Source organism: Muntiacus reevesi, chromosome X (assembly GCF_963930625.1).
Source record: "Muntiacus reevesi chromosome X, mMunRee1.1, whole genome shotgun sequence".
Classification (NCBI taxonomy): Eukaryota; Metazoa; Chordata; class Mammalia; order Artiodactyla; family Cervidae; genus Muntiacus; species Muntiacus reevesi.
The window spans coordinates 50,916,026-50,942,991 of NC_089271.1; the positions used below are offsets into that span (position 1 = coordinate 50,916,026).

Below are 26,966 nucleotides of genomic sequence, written 5' to 3' on the forward strand. Positions count from 1 at the left end.
CCAGGCACTGCTCTTTTCTAAAGAGCTACTTTTCTCAGAGAACTGTTACTTAGGAACTTTAGTCACCGGAACTGGGGCCTCCACCACACACAAGGGCAGAAAGCAAAAGAGATTAGGAAGAGACAGTTCAAATCCATGAGTTTATGAGTTGCCTCTGACCACAGGCTAGGATGAACACGCATCCCAGAGTCTCCTCACATTTCAGGAACTGAAACCTGTATTTCAACCACTTAGTTCAGTTCTTTAAGGCCACAGCTATCCCCTTAAACAAACATTTGGTGTGAAATACGTGGAAAATGACCTTAACCCAATTCACTGCCAACCTCTTGTCACATGTCACAAGGAGTCTCTCATGATATTTCCTCACCTAGAAAGCCAATTCTCAGATAAAGAAAAGAATTCACACACACACACCTTGTGAAGAAATACTGAGATTTTAGAAACTGACGCACAACTAACCCATGGTTCATCATTCTTTTCTCTCGTCTCCCTCCATCCACTCTGAGAAATGAATATTTGGCCATGCTGTCTGATTTACCACCAAGTTGCTCATACCACACACAGGATGTTGTTACAAGTGAGCCTAAACAAGGCATTGATACCAGCCAGCCCTACTGAAGTCGGCTACCTGGGGGCAGGGAGGTGGCTGCGGCAATAAAGTCATCATCTCATTTCCTTCATCACCCTACCCCATTTCATTCCCTGCAGTCACCTGGACCAAACGAATAAAGATCTCGCACCAAATCGCTGCTTAAGCCACCACTGCCTCAAGTTTCCTTCGTTATCTCACAAGGCTTCTGAGGCCAGGGAACAGATTTGACCTGAGATGAGTAAAGCTAGAGAGACAGCCCATTGGACAGAGATTCCTTTTGGCAGGTGATGTCTCTCAGTATACTCTTTACGACCCCATGGACCAAGGCCCGCCAGGCTCCTCTGCCCAGGGGATTCTCCAGGCGAGAATATGGAGTGGATTGCCATGCCCTCCTCCAGGGAAACTTTCCGACCCAGGGATTGAACCCAGGTGTCCTAATTCTCCTGCATTGCAGACAGGTTCTCTACCACTGAGCCCCCGGGGAAACCTATGACGAACCTAGACCGCATATTCAAAAGCAGAGACGTCACTTTGCTGACAAAGGTCTGCAGAGTCAAAACCATGGTTTTTCTAGTAGTCGTGTACAGATGTGTGAGTTGGATCATTAGGAAGGCTGAGTGATGCATTCGAATTGTGGTACTAGGGAGATGACCCTTTAGAATCCCTCGGACACTAAGGAGAACTACTCTGCCCATCCTAAAGGAAATGAATACTGAATACTCTGAATACTCACTGGAAGGACTGATGCTGAAGCTGCAATACTTTGGCCACCTGATGAGAATAGCTGACTCATTGGAAAACACTCTAGTGCTGGAAAAGATCGAAGGCAGGAGGAGAAGGTGGAGACAGAGGGTGAGATGTTTAGATAGCATCACCAACACAAAGGACATTAATTTGATCAAACTCAGGGAGATAGTGTAGGACAGAGGAGCCTGGCGTGCTGCAGGCCATGGGCTCGTCAATAGTCTACACGACTGAGCGACTGAAGAACAACCACCACCTCCACCCTCCCTTTGAGCTTCCCTAAGGTGCCACCGCCCCACTCTCAGCGGGGCTAAGAAGGTTTCTGTGTGTGTCAGTGGTGAAGGCTGAGACTTAATATCTTCACACACCCAGCGCCTCCTGCTTAGGGTTGATGGCAGGTCCTTAACGCTCATCACTCCCTCCCTGAGCTCAGACCAGGGAGCCTTCTCACAACAGTCATGGAGCACCCTCCCCTGCTACAGAATTGCGAGTTGTAGGTCTTTATACGTCTCAATGTGTTTTCTCCCTTTACATTCACTTCCACACTTCTTCCTTGAGTCACCGAATCCAACCCTGCTCATCCCCAACTGGTCCCTCTAAGAAGCTGCACCTGCATCTCTAGCCCATCTCTAGCACCACATGCACAGGGAGGGTGCATGTTCGCCCTGCACCATGTATCTTCTTTCTCCCTTCTCTTCAGAATCTGTCGACTCCCAGATATCACAAAAGGGCTCCAGATCGCCCACAAAGGGGGCAGTGCTGCAGGGGAGGCTGTGACTCTCATCCACAGCCTGGGTCAAAGCAGGACTGTGTTATAAGCGTCACAAGCTGCCGTGCCACAAGCTACCCGACTGCATCATGGGAGCCAAAAGAGTCAAGGTCTGAAAGTCCTAACACAGACATTTCCGTGGACAGAACACCAGTGTCTTCCTTGAGAACTGTGAGCTGTTGTTTGGTTTGGGCCTATGGCGTCACTGACCTTTTTCACAACACTTGCAGGGTTAGGTAGCCTTCCATCAGGACCTCTCTGCTCCCCACAGACCCCACTTGCTGTACCAAAGACATCACTTCTGAGTTCAGTGCGCCGATTGGGTTATCACTTGGCAAGGATACCAACACAACTTTTTTATGCTGAAACCTCAAGACACATTGGAGTGAGTCTTCAGAAAGTCCATTTTTCAATTATAATAGAAAAACTGCCTATGTAACAATGAAGATACAACAAATTACAATACCAATATAATGTTATTTGAAAATTATCTAGAATGTCACACTTCAGAGAAAAAAACTTAGTATGCGGTCGACTGCCTTCCAGGTTTTGCTCTCTGCATTTAAGAAAATTATGAGATGTGGGAGCTAATGTCTTCATGATATTGTATCTGTTGCTCTGTCTGTGCATCATTATATTCTGCTATGGTTATGCTACTTTCCATAATGATGAGGGTGCTCCACTAATGTTGGTCAGAGGAATCACTGTTTAGACCTCGGTATGGACCAGGAATGGTTCTCTGTGATGTGTGCATGCTGACATGACACCGCATGGTCTTTCAGGCACTCAGGAGACACTGTCTTCAATCCATACTCAGATCCATAGTAATGTTTCAGGAGGATGGACATGCTGATCTGCCTTTTGACCCAGAGTACACCAGACACTGCACTGTATTACAGATTGGGGGTCAGATCCCACACCTGGCTGTTTCTCTCTGGCCTGGGCACCAATCTGACTCAGCTCTTACCAGCTAGGTGACTTTGTGCAGATGCATTCACCCATTAACATCTACGTGTCTCTGCTCCTCAGCTGACGAAAGGGATGATAGCATTACAGATGCTTACCTCACAGGGTTGCTAAGAGTACTCAAAGACTTCATTATGTGTATATGTACGGAGAGCTACGCCCGGTGCAGAAGGTGAGCACTTCTTCCTGTGTCTCTTCACTTCTGTTTCCTCTTGTACTAGCAGCTCCCTGTCCCTGCCCCCACGCCTTCACCTCCCCCACCCCTACTCTGCTCTCTCTCCCCTGTGTCCCTGTCCTCAGACTCTCCATCCCAAAACACAGCTGAACATCTTCTCACGATTTACCCCAGAAAATACCCATACCATCACCCTTGGATTAAACAATCATGAACATTAGCAGAAAAAATAAGAAACACAATAAACGGGCAATGTAAAAACTACAGAAGAAATAAAGCATTACTGATGAACATCTGACTACTAATATTTTCATATCTTCATCAGATAAAGATCTTCAGAATTTGATATACGAGAATTAGATTTGATAAACAATGCGAGAAGAGGTAATGCAATGTGGTTCCTTAAATAAGTCCTAACAAATTGGGGGCACATGGTGTGTTTATGGGTTGAAAAATTCAATATAATTAGGATGTCAGTAGTCCCCATACACAGCCATCAATTTCATACAATTCCAGTCAGAAATTCCAGCAGGACTTTTTTGTACATATAGACGAATTGATGATAAAATTTCTGTGGTAAGGCAAATGATCTAGAATAGATAATGATTCTGAAATACAACATTGGAGGAGTGACACTAACCTGAAATTTACTTTGCAGCTTCAACCAAAAGTTGTAAGCAACTATGTGTCTATGAAGGGATGAATGGATATAGAAAACATGGTGACACCAATCAGAAAGGCCACCATCAAAAAGTCTACAAACAACAAATGCTGGTTAGGGTGTGGAGGAAGGGCAACCCTCTTACACAGTGGGTGGGAATGCAAACGGGTAGAGCCACTACAGAGAACAGTGTGAGATTCCTTTAAAAACTGGGAATAGACCTGCCATGTGACCCAGCAATCCCACTGCTGGGCATGCACCACGGGGAAACCAGAAGTGAAACAGACACATGGACCCCAATGTTCACCGCAGCACGGTTTACAATAACTAGGACATGGAAGCAACCTAGATGCCCACTGGCACACGAACGGAGAAGGACGTTGTGGTACATATACAATGGAATATTACTCAAGTATAAAAAGGAATGCACTTGAGTCAGTTCTAATGAGGTGGATGAACCCGGAGCCTATGACACAGAGTGAAGTAAGTCAGAAAGAGAAACAGAAATATTGTATATTAACACTTATATATGGAATTTAGAAAGACGGTACCAATGACCCTACATGCAGGGCAGCAAAGGAGACAGTGTTAAGCTCCAGGCGTGAAGCAGGATACTCAAAGTCAGTACTCTGGGCAAACCCAGAGGGACAGGGTGGGGAGGTAGGTGTGAGGGGGGTTCAGGATGGGGGGACACGTGAATCCCTATGGCTGATTCATGTTGATGTATGACAAAAACATCACAATATTGTAAAGTAATTATCCTCCAATTAAAGTAAATTAATTTTAAAAGAGAAAATGTGGCGATATATACAATGGAATGTTATTCAGTCACAAAGAAGAAAATTCTGCCTTTTGCAACAACATGAATGGACTTCAAAGGCTTTATGCTAAGTGAAGAAAGTGAAAGAGAGAAAGACATATATTGTATGTTCTCACTTATATGCAGAATCTAAAAAAGTCAAACTTACAGAAATTTCCAAGTGTTTAGAATGGTGGTTTCCAGGGCCTGCGCAAAATGTTGAATACAGGGTACAACCTTCCAGGTATGAGATGAGTAAGTTGTGTGGATCCAATGTATAGCATGGTGAGTATAATTAACAAAACTGTACAATACAGTGAAAGCTAAGAGGGTAGATCTGAGATGTTATTTCCTCAACAGTTTTTCAAAAGGATTATGTGAGGGGATAGAGTCTCAACCCTGCTGTGGTAATCGTTTTGCCAAATACGTGTGTATCAAATCATCACATTGGCATCTTAAACTTACAGGTTATATGTCAATAATACCTGAAGAAAGGTGGGGAAAAAAAAGAGTCCTGAGTGTGTCCAGTGGGAAAGCCCTCAAGCTATTTTATGTGTCCCTCTGACATCACCCCATCATTCTTGAACTTTCCCTTGTTACTGACATGACAAGGTTACCCAGGCTCATTTATCCTTTCCTTCCTCAGCGTGGGAACCCATCATATAGTGGAGAAAGGTGTTCAGAAGCTAGGATCTGGGGACTGGTGTAATTCTTGCCATTGGAATGTTGCTGTTTCCAGTAACTTGGGAATATATGTGTGTACACACTCACACACACAAACACATACACACACATCTATAGTTCTTTATCAGTCGAGCCCCATATGCACACCTATCGAATACAAGAAGTTTGCGTGGAGACGTTTAATCCCAGTAGAATTCCTCAGATTTTTTCTAGTTTACTTCCTTTCCATACTGGAAATTCCCTTTTCCAAGAATGACAGAAGTGGCTCTCAGCATTCCTATGTACTTGCTGAGTTGATGAATCCCAATGCATGTAGGTGATCCCTCCTCCACAAAAGGGTCCTCCTCACAATCTATGCAGAACCATCACTCTTGACTTCCACACCTCACTCAACCTTGAATCCATGAAGCAGTTAGCCTCTTTCCCACCCAAACCCCAGGGATATCCTTCTTTCCACCTTGGGCTGTGACTCTCCAGGCAGGGATGCCCCTTTACACATACACATGCCTTACCTGGCGACACCTAACGGTTTTAGGACTGACTTGCTCAGGCACAAGAAAGGGTAGGGACAGGAAAAGGTGAGTATGTCATAATACAGTCAGCCAATCAACGTGAACTGGGCGAAACCCGAGCAATGTGATGAAGCCAGTCATTTCTGCTTTTTTTTTCTCATTGTCCTCCAACTTCCCTTTCTGCCTCTGTCCTTTGCCCCAGTTCCTTTTTCCTTCTTAAGTCCTGCCCTCCATCAAGAGTTCCAATGTTACGAGGCATGATTCCCACATTAAAACTGATCTCTGCTGCTTGGCTGACATTCAGTGTGATATCCCTGCAGCTGGGACACTCAAACTCTCTCTCTCTCTCTCTCATGATGGACCAGAAGGTCTCACTCCTAATTTCAGGGATAGGAAGGAGAGAAGGGGCAGGGTACACGTTGGAGCCTTCCGTCCTTCATCTGTGAAATGCGGATGATCGCAAATTGTGAGAGAAACAGAGACAGCAGCAACCAGACCCCTTTCAATGAGTGCTACATGCCAAACCAAGTGCATCACAGGACTCCTTGACATTCAGGAGCACGCCAAGTAGATTTCCATGCCAGGACAGTTGCATTTGTTGTTCCGTCTGCCTGGAATGCTCTTCCCTTAGATAACCCCATGGCCTGCTCCCTCACTTCCTCCAGATCTCTGCTTACTTGCCATCTTTCAGGGAGACTTTCCCTCCTTACCTTGAACAAAATAAGAACATCATACCTACATATACCCTTTCCCCTGATCTAGCATTATCTTTCTTCATAGTGCCTGCCACCCTTGATTTATTTACTGACCACCAAGTCTTTCAAAAGAGAGACTTGGTCAGTTCTGTCCTCTCGCAAACTCCTCCAACAGTGCTCAGGTAGATTACAGGTGCTCAGAAAACAGTTGCTAAAGGATAGTCTGGAGTCAGTCAACACACATTGCTAACATGCACAGGTACCCTCCAAGACATGCACTGGCCCCACTGTAATATTTATGAACAACCTGAGATTCCAGGAGACAACTGGTACACTCAGCAACACACAGTCAGCATGTCAGGTTCAAGGCCTCAGAATCATATCTGCCAGCTTCCAAACCCTCAGTTCCCGGACCGAGACCTCACAGACAAGAACATAAGAGGTTTTATTTCTGACACACAGACTCCAGACAGCCCAGATAGATACACAGAGACACCAAAAAGAGCTCACTGCATCTCTGCACAGAGAGCACACAACTCGTCTCAGACCCTCAAACACAACTGAGACCATCACCATACACGCTGTGACAAAGACCCTCCAAACAGGCCAAAGTCTTTAAGACAGAAACAAGTGAGAACTGCACAGATACTTCACACCATGGAGACTGACTCCCAAACCCCTCGGACACTTACCAACCTAATGTAAAAACCCTAAACGGAAAGAGAACCTTTAATAATTCAAGATCATATAACCTTTAGATAAAGTCCCCAGACAAATGGAAAACCTGCACCCTGTGCACAGATCCCCAAGCAGCTGAGACTTCACACCTTTAGACAAACCCATCCTTAAAGCAGCTCAGAGACATCACAACTTGGGACCAGAATCAAAAACTCAGAGGTCGCACAATCTCAGGTGCACACGCCTACACAGAGATCTAACACCCAGGGACTGAAATGCCAGAAAGCTCCAAGAGTGCACACCCCGGAATACAGACACACACATCCTAGGGGCTTTGTACTATGGCTCACAAAATCAACTCAGATCACAATTATCCCATCACTCACGACCCCGCCCAAAGGCTCAAGGAGATCAAATGTACCCAAACAGCACCTGTGTTGTCATACGAAGCAATACACAAGCCCAGGCTCGCTGACACAGGTTATTCTCCAGGGAGAGACAGCTAACTCAGAGACCTCTCCCTGGACATGAATTGCATGCATTTGTGCGAATGACCGAGGGCTGCCACATGCTCCAGACTGACCGAGAGCCAAACAAGACCGAAACGCCGTCACCACGCACAGCCAGCGACTGTGCAAACCTCGCCACTAACCAGGGCAGCTATTCGACCCCTTCGGGAAAAGCCATGCAACTCCGAGAAAAACTGTATGCTTTAAAAAGCCGCGAACGGCAACATGCCTCTCGTCCTCAGGTCCAGCTCTGCCATCCCAGTCCTGAAACAGCCAGCCAGCCAACTGGAACTGGGCCGGAGACGAAGCAGGGCGGGACTCGCGGGACTTCCGGCGCCTATGCGCGCCCCGGAAGAGCTAATTCCGGCGATCTCGCGGTGACCAATCAATGCCCAGAATGCTTCCTGGCGCCAGACCCCAAACAGGTAGCCCATCTCGCTCCGTAGCCGTCCCCCCTTGGATGTAACCATGTAGAAACGAAGGGATGGATTTGGAAAAGAGACGAGGACAACTGCCGCTTAATACCGGTGTCCACTCGGACTCAGATGCAGCGGGAAGCCGGAATGGAAGGAATGGGGATGGAGCCAGTGGTGCCATGGGTGCCTCCGCTGGGAACCCTGGTCGATGCCCGACGCGCTTTAAAGGTACTCTCTGTGTTGTCATACGCACTCTCGAATGGTACCTTCCGGAGTGGGTGGTCTTACCGCTACCCCTCAGTGCCACATCCCAGGACCGAACTGTTTGTTTCATCTGGCGCGCCCCTTGGTGGTGAGACTGGGGAACAGCCGATGTAGATGCCGGTGGACCGTTAGAGGATAATCCTCCAAGGGTGGAAAGGCAACGTGAGGATGAAAACCCCGCCGATTGCTTCAATCTTGGACTCAGAAAAATATCTCCATAAACTGAAGATTACTTCTCTGTAGTGGCCACTATCGTAACAGGAAGCATGGAAAGCATTTTTTGTATACTGGGCATTGTTCTTGTTTGTGCTTTCCTGTTTAATACAGAATAGATCTCAATAGGGAAAGCCAGCCACAGTGCCCCAGCGGGCACGGGAGAGAAAGCTTTGGACTGGGATCTGAAGGTCTGGAGTGGGGAAGGCCTCTGTCGTTGACTGCGAGTAATATGTGAGAAGGACAACAGGACATTCCATTCTGTTAGGAAAGGGGTCAACTCTGAGGGGACCCAAGGATAGTGCATAGGTGAATTAAAGACCATGGGTTTGTCACCATCTTGTCATCCCTGAATATGTTCCCTAGCAGAATGCTCAGCCTGTCTAGCTATGCCTCTGTCAACAAGTTTAAATTTGCTTATTCATGCCTACATTCATTCATCCTCTCCACAGTTTCTCTCAAGCACAACTATATGTGTTAGGAAAGAGAAAATCAACCTTGGTTTCATTGAACTTACATTGTGTTGGGGTCATACAGCATCCAATGATAAGTAATTTATCGGGTGTTCATAACTGCTGTGATTAACATTAAACCGGGATAGTGAAATGGAGAGAGGGGATGATATCTAGAAAGAGTGGCCAGGGAAGTTCCTTCTAAGATTGTGACATTTGAGCAAAAGCCTAGAGGAGATGCCTGTCTGGGCAAAAAGTGTCCCAGACCTAGTTAAGGCCAGTGGAAAAACTGGGGAGTGGAAGTCAGTATAGTGTGTGTGAAAAGAATGTGGAGGGCTATGTGAGTGTCACAGCATGATGGAGGGACAGCCAGGAAATCCGATGAGAGCGGTGATGAGGGGCGGGTCCCCTACGGCCTTCTGTCCATAGCGGGGAATTTGACTTGAGCCACAGGAGGGTTCTTACCAGAGAAGCCCCCAGGGTTCTTTCAGAGGCCCAGATCACACAATGATTGTTGAGGAGCTCTAGATTCATCCTGGGAAAACCACAGACCCTCTGCAGTTGAACATGCCTTTCCTGGAATCCCCTACACTCAAGGGGAATCCCTTCTACTGCTCCCAGTGGACATCCATGTTGATTGATGATACCCTCAGGAGAGACAGAGGAAGGACCCTCGCGGTATGAGGGAGGTCACAGACAGTCTCATAAAGGCTAAGAGGGAGGATGTAAGAGACACAGAGATTGCCGGGGGAAGGAAAAAGATAGAACATTGGATAGGGACAGAGAGAGTATCTCTGGCAGCAAATGTGCATCCCCAATTAGCACCCACCTATGTGCCCCCAGCCCTGCTACTGCATGAGGTACCTATCTCTACAGGAGAAAAGCAGCTGCTCCCCCTCCCCGCCCCGTCCCCCACCAGGGACTGTCTCTAGGAAATGACTCAGTTGCCCGTCTAAATCATGCTCCCTTGGCACACATCAGGGTCCTCTGCCCTGATCAAGACATGGAGATGATCCAGTCGTGGGGAGGCTCATACTGTACACAGGGTCCCTCACAAGCTGTCCAGCCCTGACTGCCCTCCTGCTGACCTCAGTGCCAATGAAAGCTTTAGTGTGGGAAAGAGAGGCAGGGATCACTGCATTTGTGGTGGAGCCTCATGCAACTTGGTGAATGTGAGGTTTATCCTCACCTGCTTGGAGGTTAACCTCTGTATTTTCCACCACCACATCCCCAGGGAATGTGCAGATTACATTCGAGACATCAGGTGAGCAGCTGGGTGTGTGATGAGAAGACACAGAGACGTATCCTGGCAGTGAGACAGTCACGGGGTCCTTGTGGCCCTGTGCCAGCGCCCCCCTCCCCCACTACCTGGCTAGGGTTCTGCTGAGTCTTCCCTGCCTCCTCCAAGGAGCCCAAGCCTGCATACAGCTCATCCTATCCTCATGAGGCGAGACCTTCCATCTGCACTGGGCCTTGGGCTCCCATCTGCAAATGGTGGCCTCTATGTCATGGGTTGGGCAGATTGTCTGAGTGAGTGTGTGTACACAGTTTTTTCACAGGGCACCTATCAAGGATGGTAGTGTTGTCAGGAAGTATTGTTCTTCTCAGTATTGTTATCGTGGGTTCCTCTGTACTGCGTATGATTTGCCTTCCCTCAGGATGGGGCCACAAGATTTTATCTCTGTATGGAGGCATGGTAGAAATCATAGCAAATGTGATATCACAGGTCTACTTCTAAGACCCATGAGAGTGGGGTCCATCCAGCCTTCCTCTTAAGACTACCCTCATATGCAGATCTATGAACAGCTCAGAGACCCAACCCTCTGGACAAAACCCTCCCAAATAGTTCAGAGACTTCATGCCTGGGACAGAGATCCGCGAACAGTTCAGAGAGCACTCATCCTGGACAGCAACCCAAAACAGTTCAAATACATCACACCTGAGGACAGAGACCCTAACCATCTCAGACAATTCCAACTCTCAGTTCAGTTCAGTCATTCAGTAGTGTCCAACTCTCTGAGAGCCCGTGGACTGCAGCATTCCAGGCCTCCCTGTCCATCGCCAGCTCCCAGAATTTACGCAAACTCATGTCCATTGAATCGGTGATGCCATCCAACCATCTCATCCTGTGTTGTCCCCTTCTCCTCCTGCCTTCAATCTTTCCCAGTATCAGGGTCTTTTCAAATGAGTCAGTTCTTTCATCAGGTGGCCAAAGTATTGGAGTTTCAGTTTCACCATCAGTCCTTCCAATGAATATTCAGGACTGATTTCCTTTAGGATGGACTGGGTGGATCTCCTTGCAGTCTAAGGGACTCTAAAGAGTCTTCTCAAACACCACAGTTTGAAAGCATCAATTCTTCAGGACTCAGCTTTCTTTATAGTCCAGCTCTCACATCCGTAAATGAATACTGGGAAAACCATAGCCTTGACTAGATGGACATTTGCTGGCAAAGTAATGTCTCTGCTTTTTCTATGCTGTATAGGTTGATCCTAATATTTCTTCCAAGGAGCAAGTGTTTTATCATTTCATGGCTGCAGTCACCATCTGCAGTGATTTTGCAACCCCCCCAAAATTAAGTCTGTCACTGTTTTCCCATCTATTTGCCATGAAGTGATGGGACCAGATACCATGATCTTAGTTTTCTGGATGTTGAGTTTTAAGCCAATTTTTGCAGTCTCCTCTTTCACTTTCTTCAAAGGACTCTTTAGTTCTTCTTCACTTCCTCCCATAAGGGTGGTGTCGTGTGTATATCTGAGGTTATTGATATTTCTCCTGGCAATCTTGATTCCAGGTTGTGCTTCATCTAGCCAAGCATTTCTCATGATGTACTCTGCATCTAAGTTAAATAAGCAGGATGACAATATACAGCCTTTTGTTACCCCTTTTCGTATTTGAAACCTGTCTGTTGTTCCATGTCCAGTTCTGGTTGTTGCTTCCTGACCTGCTTACAGATTTCTCAAGAGGCTCATAAGGTGATCTGGTATTCACATCTCTTTTAGAATTTTCTAGTTTGTTGTGGTCCACACAGTCAAAGGCTTTGGCATAGTCATTAATGCAGAAGGAGAGGTTTTTCTGGAACTCTTTTGCTTTTTGTATGATCCAAAGGATTTTGGCAATTTGATCTCTGGTTCCTCTGCCTTTTCTAAATCCCCCTTGAACATCTGGCCTCAGGTAAATTCACATCCTTAAGACAAACAGCATTACTCATAGCCAGTTCTACAAGTGTTAAGTTGTAGCCAACGTGGTTGCTGACCTAAAGTGCATTCTGAAGGAATTTAGGCTGAAAAGCAGTATGAGGCACACTGTGCTTTGGACAAGTTTGCCTTTATTTATTTACCGATACCTCAGGAAAATGTTCAGTGACCCTAGGTTCCTGCATCTTCCACACACAGAAAAGCATGAAAATAATGAACCTGTGACATCTGATCTCTGTGTTTCACAGCAATCTTTTACCAATGTGCACGCCTGACTGCATGTACTTCCTAGGCAACAATCCTACTGACTTCTCCGCTCCCTCCTCCAAGCAGTTTCCTCAGAGCTAACGGAGGAGCTGTGTCCTGGGTTGTAGTTCCCAGAAGACTCCAAATCCAACTTAAACTCACAACTCGCCTGTTATATGCTTTTCTTTAAGTAGACACTACTCTAGATAACAGCTCTCCTTTAGCTCAGAGGCTTCACCACCCCACCCCCTGCCCGAGAGCCTACAGCCTGCACCCTGGGACAGAGAGCCCCACATCTTTCCCTCTGGGCTGCTGTGTTGGCATTTGCACTGAGTCTCTGTTCAGTCAACCCCAAGGGAGAGAGGCCTCCAGTCCTGCAGTCCCTGCAGTCTGCATTCACAAGCATGTCATGCTGAGGAAGGCAGATTCATCCCAGGTGTGGGGATTGCCTGAGAGTTGAAGGGTAGTGAAGTTGATTTCCCATGTCTGCGTCCTCAGAATGGGCTTAAACCACCCTGGTCACCTCTGGTTGTGTCGATTTTGTATTCTGTCCCACGGGAGGCTCAGAGTGAATCCCAGATCCACAGAACAAGTCCCAGGGACCTGGTCCTCTCTGTCATGTCTCAGCACACACTGTAGGCTACTGAATCCTGGAGATAGGAGAGGTCTTCCCCTCACTGTGCCTGTGACAACTCCGTTACATCTTTCTAGTCATCTGTCATTTTCCAGAGTCCTTCTCCTGGTGAAAACTGCCACAAATCCTCTCTATCCCCAGATCCCCACCCTCTCCCCTCACCTTCCACCAGGCCTCCCTCACACTCCAGGAGCCTCTTTATTTATTTATTTATTTATTTATATATATTTTTTTTTTTCATTTATTTTTATTAGTTGGAGGCTAATTACTTTACAGTACTGTAGTGGTTTTTGCCATAAATTGACATGAATCAGCCATGGATTTACATGTGTTCCCCATCCCTATCCCTCCTCCCGTCTCCCTCCCCATCCCATCCCTCTGGGTCTTCCCAGTGCACCAGCCCTGAGCACTTGTCTCATGCATCCAACCTGGGCTGGTGATCTGTTTCACCCTTGATAGTATACTTGTTTCAATGCTATTCTCTCAGAACATCCCACCCTCGCCTTCTCCCACAGAGTCCTAAAGTCTGTTCTGTACATCTGTGTCTCTTTTTCTATTTTGCATATTGGGTTATCATTACCGTCTTCTTAAATTCCACATATATGCGTTAGTATACTGTATTGGTCTTTATCTTTCTGGCTTACTTTACTCTGTATAATGGGCTCCAGTTTCATCCATCTCATTAGATCTGATTCAAATGAATTCTTTTTAATTGCTGAGTGGTATTCCATGGTGTGTCTGTATCACAGCTTCCTTATCCATTCGTCTGCTGATGGCCATCTAGGTTGCTTCCATGTCCTGGCAATTATAAACAGTGCTGCGATGAACATTGGGTTCCACGTGTCTCATTCAGATCTGATTTCCTCAGTGTATATGCCCAGAAGTGGTATTGCTGGGCCATATGGCAGTTCTATTTCCAGTTTTTTAAGGAATCTCCACAAAGTTCTCCATAGTAGCTGTACTAGTTTGCATTCCCACCAACAGTGTAACAGGGTTCCCTTTTCTCCACACCCTCTCCAGCATTTACTGCTTGTAGATTTTTGGATAGTAGCCATCCTGACTGGCGTGTAATGTTACCTCGTTGTGGTTTTGATTTGCATTTCTCTGATAATGAGTGATGTTGAGCATCTTTTCATGCATTTGTTAGCCATCTGTATGTCTTCTTTGGAGAAATGTCTGTTTAGTTCTTTGGCCTATTTTTTGATTGGGTCATTTATTTTTCTGGAATTGAGCTGCAGGAGCTGCTTGTATATTTTTGAGTTTAATCCTTTGTCTGTTCCTTCGTTTGCTATTATTTTCTCCCATTCTGAAGGCTGTCTTTTCACCTCGCTTATAGTTTGCTTTGTTGTGGAAAAGCTTTTAAGTTTCATTAGGTCCCATTTGTTTATTTTTCCTTTTATTTCCAATATTCTGGGAGGTGGGTCATAGAGGATCCTGCTGTGATTTATGTCGGAGACTGTTTTGACTATGTTCCAGGAGCCTCTTTAGCCCTTCTCCTAGCCCTGCGCACAGGGCCTCAGTTACATCCTCACCCCATTTATCCCATCTCACCCAGCACCCACACTGCCTCAGACGATCCCCTGAGAATGTTCCCTGCTCCCTGCATTCTGCAGGACACCTCTCTCCTGCCCACACACAGGTGTCTGTCTTAATGTCCTGGTGAGAGCTGAACTGAAAATCTCTCCAGGATCCAAGGGATGTCCAGACCCAGACCAGGCATCCAAGGCACTTCCCTCAAGGCTGGGCAAAACAGAGCGGGTCTCGGAGAGAAAGAGTTTGACTCAAGGGCCTTCAGGGGTGACAGGGTTTTCTTCAAGTGAGATGGCACCTTAGAAGTGCTTAGGACCCTGCAACTCAGACGATTGATTGCCTAAAACTCAGAGATGCGCCCACGGATGCCAGCTGACTCCTAGAGTGACCTCCCTAAAGCAGCACTGACTGGGGAAGCGTCTCCAGCCTGTTTACTGGGCAGTGAACACTCCTGGAGACTGGGTTCCACTGGTCCTCCAGTGCTCAGGCCCAAGACCCCCACTGTGAACTCTTGCCCATCAACCTCAGCACCTGACTGTCAGCCCTGGTCTCATCTGGGGTCTCTGTCCATTTACCCCGTGAGCGCCTGAGCCTGTGTTTTCCACGTGGGCTCCCCAGAGTGGTCTGGGATTCCTTGCCTCCGAATCCCCAGAACCAATCACTGCTGCTTGTATATTCAAATATGCAGTGGCTACGAATGACCAAAATGGGCCTGGAGCGTCCTCCTGGACATCTTAGAAAGGGGACTCTCCTCGGTCCAGGTTTGAGGCCTGGGTCGCCAGGGTAGCATCCTCCCCATCTGTGCCAAATGCTGTGGTTGGTCACTCTGGGCAGTGGTGGCCAGTTTGTCCTTCCATCCACAGTACTAGCATTGTTACCAAATGGAACCTTCTCACCTGTAGTACCTTCTACTTCCTGTGGTTGTGCTTCCCATCTCTGCAGCCACAATGGCGTGTTCATCTCACACCTCATCCTCCAATACCCCCAGGAGGTGAGACCCCCATGGGGAACCATTTTTCACTCAGGCTTGTTGGTCCTGGGTGGGATCCGACCATTTGCATTTCTAAGCACAGTCAACCTCCCCCCTACACAACTGGTGAACTCCAGTTGAGCTTTGCTCCAGATGAACAATGGTCTAAGCATCCTGTTCATTGCAGCAGAGTCTCTGCTCCAAGAATGATGTGACACGGTAGTAAACAAGCTGTCCTTCTCCTGCTTTACGGATGGACATCAGCTTTACTGATGGATAGCAGTTTGGCAGCATCTATGAATGTCAAAATCCTAAATAAAAAAATAAGAACAGAGAAAAACCCCCAAAATCCTTACACAATCCTTGTCCTTGTTCATTCACTATTAACAATCCATTAAGTTAATATACCACAACAGTAGAATAAAGGAAGAAAACCACATTATCATCTCAGTAGCTACCTAAAAAAATATTGGACAGAATTCAGCATCCATTCAAAATACTGTCTCAAACTAGAAGCAGAAGGCAACATTTTGTATGTGATCTAAAACATCTATGAAAAACCCATAGCTATCATCATCCTTAAAGATAAAAGGCAGAAGTATTTCCCCTGAAAATGAAAAGCAATAGAAAGATATCATCTCTTACCACTTCTATTCCACATGGATCTGGACAGGGTAATTAAGCAAGGGAAAGAAATAAAATGTATCTACATTGGAAATGAAGTAAAACTATTCTATTTGCAAATGATGTAATCTTTTGTGGGAGCTCTCAATGACCTTTTATATTATTCCCACAGACACAGAGTCTGTCTAGTTGATTGTGTGGATTTAATCTGCAGCTTTTACAGCTGGTGGGAGGGTTTTGCGTCCTCTTCCTTAGTCACACTGCCCTTGAGTTTCAATTGTGGTTTTATTTCCACCTCTGGATATGGGTGGTTCACTGGGGTTTGCTCCTGAGGCTGCCCTGGAGGACTTGGGTTTGCCCCTGCGAGGGCCGGGTGTGGAGGTGGTGCAGCTGTTTGAGTCACAGTGGTTGTAGCAACCTCAGGTACTCAGGGGAGTTGGCGGCTAGCGCAGCAGGAAGTATGGTGCTCTAGAAGGGTATGGCAACCAGTATTGGCCCATATACTCCAGTATTCTTCCCTGGAGAACCCCTCTCCCTGACAGAGAAGCCTGGCAAGCCACAGTCCACAGGGTCACAAAGAGTCGGACACTACCAACATGACCCTGCATGCAGAGACATAAGACTTTTTTGTCTGTGGGAACTCTACCCTACTGAGACTTAAGCGTGAACGTTGCACAGCAGCTTGGCGTGCGGGGACCCTGGCGGTGCCAAGTGTGCAGGGACATGGATTGCCTCTGCCTCAGGAGTTATGGCCCTATCAGAGTCTTTTATCGAGGTTCTTGTTGCTGGCGATCAGAAGGCCTCTTTGGCCAGTCTTTCTCCATAGCTCCGCCCATTCAGGCACTTAGAGGGCTTCCTTACCTGGGATCCTTCTCTGTTGTTCGAGCATCAGGCACTTAAAGGGGCACCCTGGGTGGAGTCCTACTCTGTAGTTTGGTGCATCAGTCACTTAAAGAAGCACCCTGGGTGGGGTCCTACTCTGTAGTTCAGTGTGTCAGGCATTTGATGGGCCAGCCTCTATTGTTCAGCTGCCAGTGCTGGCATGTGGGGTTTGAGAGGCTATGGTGATGGCTGCATGCCCTACACATGACCCAGCAGTATCACCTAACATCCATGGCTGCCCAAATTTCCTCCACAGGTATTTCTCACCACAGTCTCCTCCCTCACATCCCCTCCATCCATGTCTCTGCAGTCAACAGCACCCCTCGCCCTGGGATTGTTCCACAATCCCTAAACTCCAGCTCCCAGCCACTGCACCATCTAGGGTATGTATGGCTGTGGCAGGGATGTCTGATTCGCACTCCATTTAGGCTGCCACAGATGAGCTGTTTCACTCACAGCCTTAAATGTTTCTCCTCTGACTCAGACAATTGCCCCATGTGGGGATCGGACCCTTGCTTCAGTTCCCACACTGACCGAGGGCTGGTCCAGCCCTACTAACACTCCTGGTTTTTCTCCCTACTTGCCTCATCCTATTGAGTTTTGTGTCGGTCTATATATTCTTTTCCACTGGTCAGGTGCTGCTATCTGTGCTCAGCTGCTGTTCTGTATGCACTTCTGTGTCTGAAGGTATATTCCTGATGTCTCCTTGGAGAGAGATGTACTCCCCGTCTACCTACTCCTCCACCATCTTGTCGATCCATGATATAAACTTGTGTATAAAAAATCGTGAAGAACCACCCTCTCCCCACAGAAGCTGTTAGACCTAATACAGGAGCTCGACAGGTTTACAGAATACAAGGTCATATACAAAGAGCAAATAGATTTCTATACACGTTCAGGACTTCTACAGTACAAATTACAAAACATTCCTGAGTGAAGTGAAAGACAGTCTAGATGAGTGGAAATTTTACTTCAGTTCAGTCCCTCAGTCATGTCCGACTCTTTGGGATCCCATGGACTGCAGCATGCCAGTCTTCCCTGTCCATCACCAACTCCCAGAACTTGCTCAGGTTTTTACGGACTTTGGAGATCACATTCGTGGATTGGAAGACTCACTACTGTGTTAAGATGGCAGTACTCCCCTAATAGAGGCCTATCAAAGTTCAAACTGCTCTTTTCCCCTGGAAATCAACAAACTGATCCTAGAATTGCAAGAATTCAAAGGGTCCTGGGATTGCCAAAACAGTGTGGAGAAAGAACAAGTAGCTATACATCCCAATTTCAAAACCCATTTCAAACCTACAATAATGAAGACATTATGTTACTGGCATAAGGATTGTATATAGACACATAACGGAATGGCATGGAGAGTCAAGAAACAAGCCCATATCTCTATGGTCAGTTGATTATTGTGAGGGGAGTAGAGGCCATTCAATTGCAAAGAATATTGTTTGAACAAATCGTCTTGGAATACCTGGATGTTCACATGCAAAGGAATCAATTTTAACCTATACCTCACACTGTATATAAAAATTAACTAAAAATTCATAAAACACCTAAATATAAGAGCTAAAACTATAAAGCACTCAGAAGAAAACAGAGATGTAAATATTAATCTTGGATTAGACAACGATTTCCTAGATATGATACAAAAAGCAGAAGAAATAAAAGAAACAAAAATAGGCAATTTGGAAGCACCAAAATTAAAACTTGTATCCTTCAAACGATACTATCAGGAATGTGACATATCTAGGGCACCTACTGAATGCTGACAGGGAACCTTGAAACCCAGGCGGACCAGAGGAACACCAGAGCAACCCTGTATGATGTGTGGGTGGGGAGTGAAGGGGGAGGAGTTGTGGAGGCTAGTTGGGGTTAGTGTTCCTGAGGGTCAACTAGGGGAGGACAGGTTTTCCTACACCTGCAGAGTGGGGATAGGGAGGGACCCTTGGGTTCGAGAATGCTCCTTTGGGCTCTTCGCCACCAGACTCCTTCGCCACTCCTACACACTGGCAACCACAGATATATTTCTGTTCCGATACTTGTGCCTTTTCCAGGAATCCATTGACATGAAATCATATAATACATAGCTTCCTGTGTCTGACATCTCTCATTGGCACAGCTGAGATGCATCCTTGCTGTTACATGCATTAGTAGTTCCTTTTTAAGTGACTGTGTAGTATTCTTTTGTACAAGTATATGCTTTTGTTTTTCTTTCATCTGCATATCAATTGTTGAATAGTTTGGCTGTTTCTAGGTTTGCCTATTAGGAGTACCTGAGTAGAATATTTGAGTAAAGGTCCTTGTGTAAGCATGTTTTCCTTTCTCTTGGGTAAAATTAAAACTGCTAGTAAGTATGACAATTCCCACTATAATAGAGTAAGAAGAAGGATGTGCTACTGGAGAAGAGTGAAGAAATAGCTACAGACGGAATGAAAAGGCTAAGTCAAAGTGGAAACAAAACCCAGTTGTGGATGTGTCTGGTGGTGAAAGTGAAGCCCGATGGTAAAAGAACAACACTGTATAGGAACCAGAGGTATATTCAGAGAAATCAGTTACCAGTTCAGAGATTTATATGTGCAGTGCTCCAACCAAAAAATGGCAACAGAAGTATGGATTTATGTATTTATTCCATGGAAATGAGTAAAGCCATTGCAAGCATGATGGAAATCCCAGAAGCAGAGAAAGAAATGGTTCATCGAAGCATGTATAAAAATAGGTATTAAAAACCTTAATATCTATTACTGTCATGAGTGTCTTCCCGAGACACATTCTCCACTAAGGGTAACCTGGGACTACCTATCACCACAGTTTGTCGATGCATAAGCTAGACAGCTCTGGAAGGAAAAAGATAGTCTTCAAGCCCTTTTCTCATCCTCCAGAGACCCTGCGGTTCCAGGACTCTACCTCAGTGGCGGGAAAACCTCAACCTGCACTGCACACGCCCAACTCAGGGAGCATGCGCAGTGTGTGAGCACGCGTCTCTTGCTGCGCATGCGCCTTAGTGCGCATACGCCTTCCTGAGCGCATTCTGTAAGAACCGTTGGGCCTGAGACGGGTGTTTATTCAGTTCCGGTTCACTCTCACTTCTTGAGACTCACCAGGTAGGTTCACAAATCTGTCCTGTCTGGAGTTTAAGTGTGCGTGCGTGTCAGGGGGAGCCAGCGAGTTTCGGGCGGGTCGGGCAGTACCATCTGGTCCTTTGAGGAGGAAGGCCCTCGAGGTCATCATCTTTCTCCTCACAGGTGTCGCGACGCCCTAGTTCTTGTCCTGGTGGCTGGAGAGGAAGGGCGGTGGGCAGAGGAGGGCAGGGGTTCAGATGACAGTGGTGGGAGACTTGGGGGTGCTGTTTGAGATATCTGGCTCATTGGAGCCCTGGAAGTGATGACAGAGCAGAGAATCTGCGGCCGGGAGTGGGACCTGGGCAGGTGCCAGGGTGGGCGATTAAGGAAAGGCCTAGAAACAGGACCGGGGTGGGTTTGTGACCCTATCACGATTTTTGTGGTAAGGTGCCAAGAGAGAAGTGGACCGGTATGCTCTGTATGCAGACTCACCTCAGCCACAGACGCTGAGAAAATCGCCATAGTCAGTCTGTAAAGACTAACCCTTTCTTCCTGTTCCCACTGAATTCCAAGGGAGTTGGGGAAAATAGGTCTGGTGAATAGGAGTAGGACAAGAGCTAGTGGGACAAGAGCAAGTCCTGAATTTTTAAATTCCTAGCAGTATTTCACTAACTATCTTCATGATGGAGAATTCTGTTGTGAAATCAAACTTCCTCACAACAATTCTCTGTCTTCTTGTGTACCTTAAGGTGATTTCTCTGCCCGCTTAGCGAAGATACAAATGGCATTGCAAGCAACTGTATTTGGTGTAATTGGAATGCATGTACACCCATACTTAACCAGAGTTTTCTTTTGAAAGTATTTTCACAGTTTTAAAACAGAGTAAGTCAACATATGGTCATAAAAGTGATCAAATATAGCTGTGCTCTTAAATACATTTTCTAAATCACAATATTCTACTTTCAGGGAGAAATATGAGTGGGCAAGTGGCATCAACATTGGGACCTACAGGTCAAGATTCTTCCCAGCTGGATGAACCTGTGGTTGTGAGTACCTTACCATTTGATATTTTCTATTAGCACAAATTTACTTTTGAGAAAATGTTTTTAAGTAATGCAGATGCAGTGATAAAAGTCTTCCGTGCTGATAAAGGCTGACAGTTTGTCTTCGGAAGGAACACTGATCCAGATCTATTACAGTCTGGCCTCGCCTGGATGAGTATACTGTGAAATTGCCTGGAAATGTGCCCAGTGACTCCCTCCTCCTGCTTATTAACAACAGATTTCACACTTCCATCCCAGCATAGATTGAAATAGCTTCCAGAGTCTTTCTGGGTATCTCTTATGGGAGTTAACTCTTCTCTGTGGGAAGAGTAACTTTATTAAAAGTAAGTACATAGAATTGTGTTGGGAGAACGTTGTTAGGTTTACTTATGATTGGATATATCTGTGTATTATGTATATTTATGCTGTTAGATGTGTTAACAACAAAAAGTTTTACTTGCATGCACACTCTACTAGGACCAGCGGCCCAGTGTTGAGCAACCTCAACAAGAGGAACCACCAGCTGAGATTCAGGATATCACACCTGGAAAGGAGGAAGTCAGTGGAGAGGATCCAGTGAATCATGATGAAGAGAAGGAGAAGGATGCCCCTGGAGGTAAAGTGTATGCGTGCATCATGTCTTAAGACATAACCAGTCAGAGGAGGAAAGGAAACATTAGGAAAGGGCTTTAGACAGTTCCTAAAAAACTGAGGAGAGTATAGTTTGCAGGTTAGTGTGGTCACTCAAATGTTGCCTTCTTTTCAAGACAAAGTGAAGGGGACAACTGAGTTGTCTGAGGACAACCCTGGGAAAGGAAAATGGGCATAACATCTGGAAAATTCTGCTTTCCTTTTTCTCCAGCAAAACATTCTTGGAATAATGCTCCTGAGGTTCTTATTCATCACATTTTTACCAAACTAGCCTAAGGCTTTTAATTCATAACACCGAGGGGATCAATATTATCATTCCCTTGTTTATAGTGTATGCTTTACAGCTGAATTGATACTTTTTTTTTTTTTTTTAAAGATTCTGACCTGGAAAGTCATCTCCAGGAATTGGCTGTGGCAAAGACTGGGGGTCAAGGCGGAGATGGTCCTGATGTCAAGGAGGAGATTGCGTCAAATACAGAGACTGTTGAATTGCCAGAGGAGGTATGTTATCCATTCAGAAAGTAATTTATATGGTTTCTGTTTTTCAGAATATTATATCTTTAATAATATAGAGGGAAAATTCCTATTATTTTAATAGCAGAGTTCACATATTCTTTGAAAGATAGTTCAGACCCCAGATGCCTGAGTGCCTGACTTACAGACTTGCAAATAAAGAAACAGACAGGATCAAAGCCATATCGAATTGAAAATAGGAAACCGTTTCCTTCTCTTGAGTATACGTACTTTAACCAACAGCTAATAATTTTCAGGTTCTTTTATAATTTCTGCTTGTAAGAAATGTGGAATGCATCTGTAATAAATATCAGTTTATATGAAATATGCTCAGGCATTCAAGTAGGTTCTAGTACCAGCTTTAACATAATGTGTGTGATTCTGTGAAATCCCTTAACTTCTAAACTCAACTTTACTCATATACGTTGTGAATTCAGAACAGATACACTAAAATGCTCATTGTTCAATGCTAATTTTTGCATTCTCTGGTTCTCTTCCATGGCATGCATACAAGAATACTCTGTTTTCCATTATTTATTTATCATAAAATAGCATCTTGAGTCAAACTCTAACAGGGGAGTTGAGATTTCATTTTCTGATGGGGAACACATGTACACCTGTGGCTGATTCATGTCAATGTATGGCAAAAACCACGACAATATCGTAAAGTAATTACCTTCCAATTAAAATAAATAAATAAACTTTTCTTTAAAAAAGAAAATGAGCCAGCATTCTGCTTGATGTTTGTTAAATTCTCTCAAATTCTGAATTCTCTAGCTCTTAAAAAGCAGTTGCATTTTAAATCCTTTCCCCAATGAAGCATGAAATGACTGAACAATGAAATGGCCAAAGATAGTCTAGTTTCCTCTGTCTGTGGCTGATCACGTTGAGAGAGTGCATGTAGTCAGTGCTATTCAAGGCAGGTGTGAGTAAGATACACATGCTAAGCACACTACCTGCCCCCACGTTTGGTCTGTTTTCTTTTTTTTTTTTTTTTTTTGAGGGGGTTGCTTATTTTGGAGAAGGAAATGGCAACCCGCTCCAGTATTCTTGCCTGGAGAATCCCATGGAAGGAGGAGCCTGGCAGGCTACAATCCATGGGGTCGCAAAGAGTCGGACACGACTGAGTGACTTCACTTCACTTTGCTTATTTTAATCGGAGGAGAATTACTTTGCAAGACTATGATGGTTTTTTGATGATGGCTTTTGCCATACATCCCACTGTCACTCATAAAGTACTAATAAAAATCTGAGCCTCATGATATAATCATCTCTAACCATATCAAATATGTTATTTTTCCTCTTTGATGTATCAGTTTAGAAAGTTTTGAAGGTCAAAGTCTGTACCTCTAGTTCTTCCCACATAATCAACTTAGTATCTTTCACATATGTGTTTTCCAAATTGCTGACATTAATTGCATGGTTCTGATTTTAAAGGAAGAACTTCATAGTTAGGGAAGAATTTACTGTGTATTAGCCTTCTAAAAATTTTTACTTTACATTTTTGTTCCATTCCATTAGACCATTTAGACGAAAATAGCACTTCCAGACTATCTCCAAGTAACTACAGAACATGATTAAAATGTTCTCATAGAAAAATCTTCGCCCTAATATGTGTGGTACTTGAAAAGAGCAATATATAAATTACAAAGTTCATAAATATAAAATCCTACACCCAATATAAAACATAAGAAAAAGGGCAACAGAGTGAACCGAAGGGAAAAAGAAAGAGATACTTAATAAAAGACAGGTATCAATTGTTAGGAAGAGGAGAATAAATTCAACTAATAAATAAAGACAATGTGCTAGCTTACATAATTTTTAACACATATATATACATTTTTAAAAAATATTCTTTTCCGTTGTGTTTTATCACAGGAGATTGGACATAGTTCCCTGTGTGGTATAGTAGGACCTTGTTGTTTATCCATTCTGAGTGTAATAGTTTGTATCTGCCAACCCCAAATTCCCAGTCCATTCCTCTCAGTTTACATAATTGTGAAGAAAATGGGCAAGGCCCAAATACACATACTAAGAAATATGAACAAGACATTTAACAGTTAGTATATTACAGAATTAAAACAGTATAATCTGGAATTCAGATATTTTCAGAATATTGATGAAATGGCTAATAGGAGAGAAAAACAAATATTTAACATATCCCACAGTAACTAAATAACTACACATCACAGATACCTTGGATGAACTTTTGAAATTGGTCAGAGTTGTCTCTCACAAATCATTATCCTTTAGAAACAAGGAAAAATATCTGCTTTTCCAGACTTTCCTTCTGTCTTCCTACTTGCTTTTCTGCCTCATTCATACTCCCTCTTGTTTTCCCTTTTCTTCTCTTCTCTCCTTTCTTTCTTTCTTTTTTGGTGTGGCTGTGAGAAACAGTCCTATTTCTGCTTCACATTTTGATGTCACCATGTCGCCAGTGATAGTAATGACTTAAAATTAGTGTCACCGTCTAATCTATTATACCAACTGGAATGCTTTCCAGGGTGAAAAGAAACATTTAGAATTATATGAGGGCCATAAGGAAAGGGGGTGGCAAATGTTGAACCAACTTGAAACAACCATATCAGACTAAAACAAATGAAAATTTTTATACTTTTCCACAGTAGAGAAGAAACAAATGTAATCCTGCCCTTTTTATTTACTTCACTTAAGCAGTAACAGAGGTAACAACTATTTAGCTATCCTATATTCAGAATATTATTTCAAATCAATACATGTAGATGATACCTTTGGGGGATGTTTTTGTTTCATTTTTTGTGTGTTGCGTTTTCCTTAGGTTGTTGTTTGTTGTTAGACATTTTACTGAATGTGTGCACAGTTTTGCCTTCTCCTGAAAACTACATTTTGATAGGTTCCATTGATTTCATTTGTTCTGAACTCAGTGTCCTTGTTTTCTTGTATAACTTGGAAGAGTAGTGTGTTTTTAAGAATACTTATAATGTGCCTGAAAAGTCTATACAATTTCTAGAGAGGATGAACTGAAGGGTTGCCCTTGGTGTTCTTGCTTTAGTGCATTTTATAGAACTACAACTGCAGTGACCTTTGTATACCTCTCCTATCATCGAAGTAAAGTTCTGCTAACTAAGTTTAATGTTTATATTATAGGTGAAGGGCAACCATTTGCTTGAAAGAAGATAAACTGAAACCATCTATGCTGTTCTTATGCTGTTTATTTGACTGTTAAAGTTCTGTCAATAAAGTTTCATTTTCTACTTGCACATTTTTTGTTAACTTTTCCCTGGATATTTAATGTTATTGAAACTTCATGGTTTGCGATTTTCATTGTCTAGTTGAGGATGTATGTAGAGGTAGAATGTTTGTATATAGACTTTCTGTCCACCAATTCCTCTAACTATGCATATTAATTCCACAAATTTAGATCTAGATTGTTTTTGCTTTTCAAAATATACTATTATATTTGATATCAACAATTTCTACTGGCTTAAACATTAAACCTTTCCTCATTTTGCAGCATTGAACAAACCTAGCCAGAATAGTCTTGACTGAAACAGGTGATAATCGGCATTTTTCCTGATCGGAAATGAAAAATCTTCTCCATTTCAACCTGTTTACGTTGCTTTTTTATAGATATACTTTATCAGAGTAAGTTCCATTCTATTCCTAGTTTGCTGTTTGAATATAGATTAATTTTCATCAAACACTTATAATGCATAAATTGTGATGATCATAGAATTGTTTTCCCTCCATTTTTCTATTGCTGTGGTGAATTGCATTGGTAACCTTATACATGTAAACCACTCTCGCACTTCTAGGGTTAAGAAACTTTGGTCATAACATATTCTTTAGGTGTAATCTACATGTTAATACATATACATACATATATATAGCACACATAAAAAATTCATAAAAGCCTTTGGTCTTCTCTTGAATATATGGGTTTGCAAAATGTGCCACCCAGATCTCATATGGTCCCTGATGAAATCATTGACAGAGAAACATTTTTTAATACTTAATACACTTGTATTGTCCTACAGAGAAATGAAATGCCACAGCCATTGTTAAAAGTTCTAGGGAGACAGAGAAAAAAAACTGCTGTCAAATTCCAGGCAAATGCCACAGTGTATCTTTCACACACTTCTGACTTGGCTTCCAAGGTTTTGGGGGTGCAGGGAGAGAGCAGTCACAAACGTCTTTTCTTCTCCATGACATCCTCCATTGGCTTGTCACCAGATCTCAGAAGCCCTCCAGCTGTGCGTGTCTGTGTGTGTGTTAGTCAGACAGTTGTGTCTGACTCTTTGCGACCCGACAAACTGTAGCCCGCCAGTCTTCTCTGTCCATGGAATTCTCCAGGCAAGAATACTGGAGTGGATTGCCATTCCCATCTCTAGAGGATCTTTCCAACCCAGGGATCAAACCCTGGTCTCCTGCATCGCAGGCAGATTCTTTACCGTTTGAGCTACAGGGAGGTCCTCCAGATGTCTGATTACTCCCTTATATTCTTATTA

The 26,966-nt window shown here is 44.3% G+C and overlaps 1 protein-coding gene and 1 long non-coding RNA gene across 6 annotated transcripts in view; one reads left to right on the forward strand and one right to left on the reverse strand.

Moving 5' to 3' along the window:
* The window catches only part of LOC136153870 (uncharacterized), a 37,928-nt gene extending 29,820 nt beyond the window's left edge, over nucleotides 1-8,108 (reverse strand). For 2 of the 3 annotated variants that reach the window (XR_010660455.1, XR_010660456.1), the window contains exon 1: nucleotides 1,326-1,482. This is a non-coding gene — a long non-coding RNA (uncharacterized lncRNA). Of the gene's footprint in view, nucleotides 1-1,325; nucleotides 1,483-8,013 lie in introns of those variants that run through there. The other variant, XR_010660457.1, reaches the window with a different exon arrangement.
* A 92-nt stretch (nucleotides 8,109-8,200) lies between these two features.
* On the forward strand, nucleotides 8,201-26,446 carry LOC136153850 (X antigen family member 5-like). 3 transcript variants are annotated; one of them, XM_065915975.1, is made up of 5 exons: nucleotides 8,201-8,428; nucleotides 21,239-21,318; nucleotides 21,793-21,931; nucleotides 22,343-22,467; nucleotides 25,606-26,446. In XM_065915975.1, exons 1-5 carry the CDS (start codon nucleotides 8,269-8,271, stop codon nucleotides 25,636-25,638), a joined length of 537 nt encoding a protein of 178 aa, XP_065772047.1. In that variant the 5' UTR covers nucleotides 8,201-8,268; the 3' UTR covers nucleotides 25,639-26,446. The 3 variants fall into 3 exon arrangements, with proteins under 3 accessions (XP_065772047.1, XP_065772048.1, XP_065772046.1); XM_065915976.1 differs by lacking the exon at nucleotides 25,606-26,446 and adding an exon at nucleotides 25,104-25,165; XM_065915974.1 differs by lacking the exon at nucleotides 25,606-26,446 and adding an exon at nucleotides 25,107-25,165.
* The last annotated feature ends 520 nt before the right edge of the window (nucleotides 26,447-26,966 follow it).

Bases quoted from the DNA above. Each gene is read 5' to 3' on its own strand.
- LOC136153850 (XM_065915974.1), top strand. From the start codon at position 8,269: ATGGATTTGGAAAAGAGACGAGGACAACTGCCGCTTAATACCGGTGTC. The intron at 21,932-22,342 runs GTAAAGTGTATG...TTTTTTTTAAAG, and splicing joins GGAGAAGGATGCCCCTGGAG to ATTCTGACCTGGAAAGTCAT. The intron at 22,468-25,106 runs GTATGTTATCCA...TTTCCACAGTAG, and splicing joins CTGTTGAATTGCCAGAGGAG to AGAAGAAACAAATGTAATCC.